This window comes from Tigriopus californicus, chromosome 10 (genome assembly GCF_007210705.1).
Source record: "Tigriopus californicus strain San Diego chromosome 10, Tcal_SD_v2.1, whole genome shotgun sequence".
Taxonomy (NCBI): domain Eukaryota; kingdom Metazoa; phylum Arthropoda; class Copepoda; order Harpacticoida; family Harpacticidae; genus Tigriopus; species Tigriopus californicus.
In genome coordinates this window covers 11,043,601-11,047,730 of record NC_081449.1, presented here as the reverse complement: position 1 = coordinate 11,047,730, position 4,130 = coordinate 11,043,601, and the positions used below count along the sequence as shown (strand labels likewise).

Genomic DNA, 4,130 nt, shown 5'->3' with positions numbered 1-4,130 from the left:
GGATTATCCACTAACTAGTTCGAGACTCCATCAATCCCAAACGGAGTGGTCTTTCCACATCAAGGATAAAGGTTAAGATGGGGTGACCTTATGTCGGGATGACTTTGCATATGTCCCCTAGGCAGAGGTCAATTTCATTAACAAGTTCATTAATTCTGAATCCACCCTCTTTTTTAAGACAAGCTCACATCTCTGCGGAGTTAACAGGACGCTGCGTGTAATGAAGATGCTGTTGTTGAGTGAAGGCGATCTCAATATCTTCATGGTCCTCCAAAGAAAATATCTCTTGGCAGCCAAGGGGAGGAGGAACTTTGTCGTTTCTGTTGGGTCAACTCATCTTGTAGCTCTGAATTTCTGGAATTCGTTCTACTCCAAGTTAAAGTTGTTTTACAGGGGGAAAACGCTGGCTCACAAGCCAATGTTGGAAGAACGACCTGCAGTTCTCTCTCGATCAGGATCTGGAAAAGGAAACGAATCGTCGACTGACTTGAAATTTTCAAAAGATATTGTACTTTAAAAGACCAACACTGGGAAATGAACGGAGATGGTTCTGGTGATAAATTGAGCCAGGTTTCATATTTGGATGCATTAAAAGATGAGGAATAAAATAAAATGTGGCATTCTTAAATATTGGTGTGTTTTATCCCGATTTCAAAAAAGACATCAATTTTTGTTTCAAACAATCCCAATATTTTACTCTTTTCTGTTAACATGTTTCTCCAATGAACAGAGATTTTGAAGCTTGGCATTATTGCGCGAAATTCTTACATTTTGACACTTTGAGAAGTCCGAAAAGATTGAGCCCTCGCTACAATCCGACAGTTTTTGCAGTTGTAAAATCCGTGAATAATTTGAAATTGCCTACCTTACCAATTCTGCTTCTTGGCTAAGTAATTCATTTATCTCATTCTCGGCTACATGTTCTTTTCCAAAACCTGAATTACTTCATGCCTAGTGCTTGGTTCCTGCCAATGTTCGTATTCCCTTTTGTCATTTCTGTTGCTAATTAATCACATGCTCACCTCTCTCTCATTTTATTGTCTGAATCAAGTTCTTGCTGTAAAATTTGGAATAAAGAAGTGTATGTGAATATGCGGAACTAACCATGGCGCAGACCCAGGTACCCGCCCACCATTAGGCGGCTAAAAACCTGCTCAATCGTAATCGAGGCCGTCTTTCCTTAAAGAAAGAAAACGCCTGCAGTGGATTCGACCGACGAGCGGTATTCCATACGCGCCTATCATGGTCATTTTACCCGTGTACAACAATCTCTTCAACAAGCCGCGATTACCTCCAATGATAACCCGACGTCAACTGCTCGAAACAGACTTTCGTCTCTTCTCATTGACCCACAAACTAAACATGATGTCTTAGTGCAGGCTTATGACTCTCTCATGTTCAAAGACAGGGATGCCTTTGATGAGTGCGAACAAAAGCTAACGGAAATTCTTGTAAGTTTTAATGAGTCCTTTTCACTCGCGAACTCTGCTATTGCTAGAACTGACAGGGCGATCTACAAGGCATCAATAGATTCTGGTGGAACTAACCACCTAGAAGTGTATCATTAAAAAAAATGACCAAGTGATGAAATGAAGTGAACTTTTGGCGATTGCATTCGTAACGGTGGTTGATAAGCCCTTAAAAATAGATAATAAAGGAGCGTAAATGGTTCATACCATTAGAAATTTTGACCCATGACAGGTGATATTTTAATTGGCTCCTTTTTTTGGAATTCAATTTAGTTCATAACAACAGTTCTGCCACTATTGATACGTTGTTATTTGTTATGTGTTGATACAAAAGTGCAAAAAATGTCCATTCAATAAAAATTCCCCTTTACCTTCGTTAAAACGTCATACCAATAGAAGAAAAATAAGTAGACCTTTCTAAGCATTCATTCGTAGCACATTAGACAATGTCAATGGCTAAGGTATCGTAATTAAGTTACGTTCTTACACCGTTTTGACTCCTTGAAAAATCAGCCTTGAGAACTGGCTGGTTGACTGTTATTCGAAAGCTTCCTCAAAAACGAATCAAAAATAACAATTTTCGATAACATGCATTTTTTCATTTTGCCATTTTTACGACTAAATACTGCTTGAATGTTAAGCCTCTAAACTTAAATATTTCCGGACTTGCTATTTTTTACTATCTTGGCTACTTCCTTTGCCGGAGTAATATATAAATTGGTGCCGCAACAAACACGCAGAGGTCTTTTCCTCCTATCTAAAATCTTCTTCGCTGTAAAAGGCCTATCAAAAACGACAATTACATTAGTAATAATGTCAAGGTCCTACCGGTCAAACTGATAATCTCAAAAGTTAAGATGTTACGAAGAAATAGCGCCCCGGCAAAACTTTTGGTTAGATACAATATTGCAAATATTACTGCGATTTGAGCTACTTCGAAGGTTGTTGACGTTGAGGCGAGGACACCGCTGTTTATTTTGGGGAACATACCTAGAGCCAATATGATATCACAAAATGACCCTAAAATTGCCAATTTTTCGGCGCTTCAAATACTTACAACTAAATAATGACGAGGCCGCTGAAGAACTCCAGGTTGAGTAGGCATATATTCCCTTGCAAAAGGGGAAAAATTCTACATTTTATTAAAACTAGCATATGATATGCTTGTGGATCAATGTATACAAATATGAATGTTGAATTGGACTACAACTAATATTAAAATGCTATGCAATAGAAAGCCCTCGCACGTGACGATAGCTGGAGCACATAAAACCAAGCATCAATCCATTGAAGTTTGGAAACGGGGAGGATGAAGTTTATTCATCTCCGATTGAAATCACAGGTATTTTTGTTGTCGTTGAATGTGCATCCTTTCATGCCAAGGCTTTGATTGAGAGTGCTAATTAGCACAATATTCTCAGGTCAACGTGGTGCCTCGTCTAGAAGATCGGAACGACAAGATCGGAACGACAAGATCATCGACGACGATGAGGTTCAAGGACTTTCCGAGCCCTCTTGCTTGAAACGGTCCCAGTGGAATTGCTTGATTAACGTTGCCCAATCTTCCGGTGGAGGTTGGAATTCGTCATTGGCCACTCGGGACAGAAATCGACAGTACGACACGGCCAACTTGAGGATCTCAATTTTGCTCAACTTGTCGGAAGGAAGGGTAGGAATAATGTCGCGCAACTTGGCATAAGCAATATTCAAGGCCTTTGTTCGAGATCGTTCCCGATCGTTGGCCGTTTCACGTTGCTGTTTCAGTTCGTCTTCATTGAGACCTCCGCTTCTGATTGCTTTCCGACCACGCCTCCGTCGCTTGGCTGATGGCGAGAGGGAGTGATCTGAATTATGGTCACTTAACCGGACGTCATTGATGGAACTGGAATCTGGGCTATTGGTTTTGGTGGGTGTTAGCGGTTCCAGTGTGATCAAATGGCCGGTTTCACTCGATCCGAACATGAGTTGGTTATTACCTGGGAGCACTGAGGAGAACGCAGATTGATGCTCTCGTAGCATGTGGAACACTGGCCCGGATTGAATATCTGAATCGAAGGTCCCACTATTCACTGAGGGGGGCGAGAAACTATAATTGGGAGACTCCATGTCATTAGCTCGGAAGTTCAGCTCTCGTTGTGACTGAGCTCTTTCCTCTGAGAGCTACCGGTTGCAACTGAAAAAGAAGCTTTCTTCCATTAGTTTGTCTCGGGCCATCAAATTTGAGTCGGCTCTCGGGGGCGTTCATGTTACTCTTCCAAAATTATTGCCACTAGCCCAAAACAGTGAGTGGTGTACTGACACGATGAGCAGTCCCGACAAATTCTCGGCAGTTCTCAAACGAATCCTCGAGCGCGTTTCTTGTCGAGCCCGAGAAGCGAGCTCTCCTGGACAGGAATGCCCTCCCTTAAAATGGGGTGAGTGGCGGAAACGGCGAAATTGAATAAAAAATCGTCACAACGATCGCCAACTGGATTTAATCGACGTCACCCCCGTGTTTATCGTCTCTTGTTCATTCAGATAGTACTAGAATCGTATATAATGGTGATGCTATGAGACGCTCTCAAACAAAATCGAAGTTGTTGTAATCCAAATGCTTGTTGATCTTAAAATCACTTGTTTTTCATTTTCAAAATTTGATTGAGATGAATACTGGGCTGAAAG

The 4,130-nt window shown here is 41.3% G+C and overlaps 1 protein-coding gene across 1 annotated transcript; it reads right to left on the bottom strand.

Moving 5' to 3' along the window:
- Positions 1-2,567: 2,567 nt before the first annotated feature.
- On the bottom strand, positions 2,568-3,911 carry LOC131888022 (protein twist-like). Its single transcript, XM_059236791.1, has one exon. It carries the CDS (start codon positions 3,573-3,575, stop codon positions 2,964-2,966), a length of 612 nt encoding a protein of 203 aa, XP_059092774.1. The 5' UTR covers positions 3,576-3,911; the 3' UTR covers positions 2,568-2,963.
- Between the last annotated feature and the right edge of the window lie 219 nt (positions 3,912-4,130).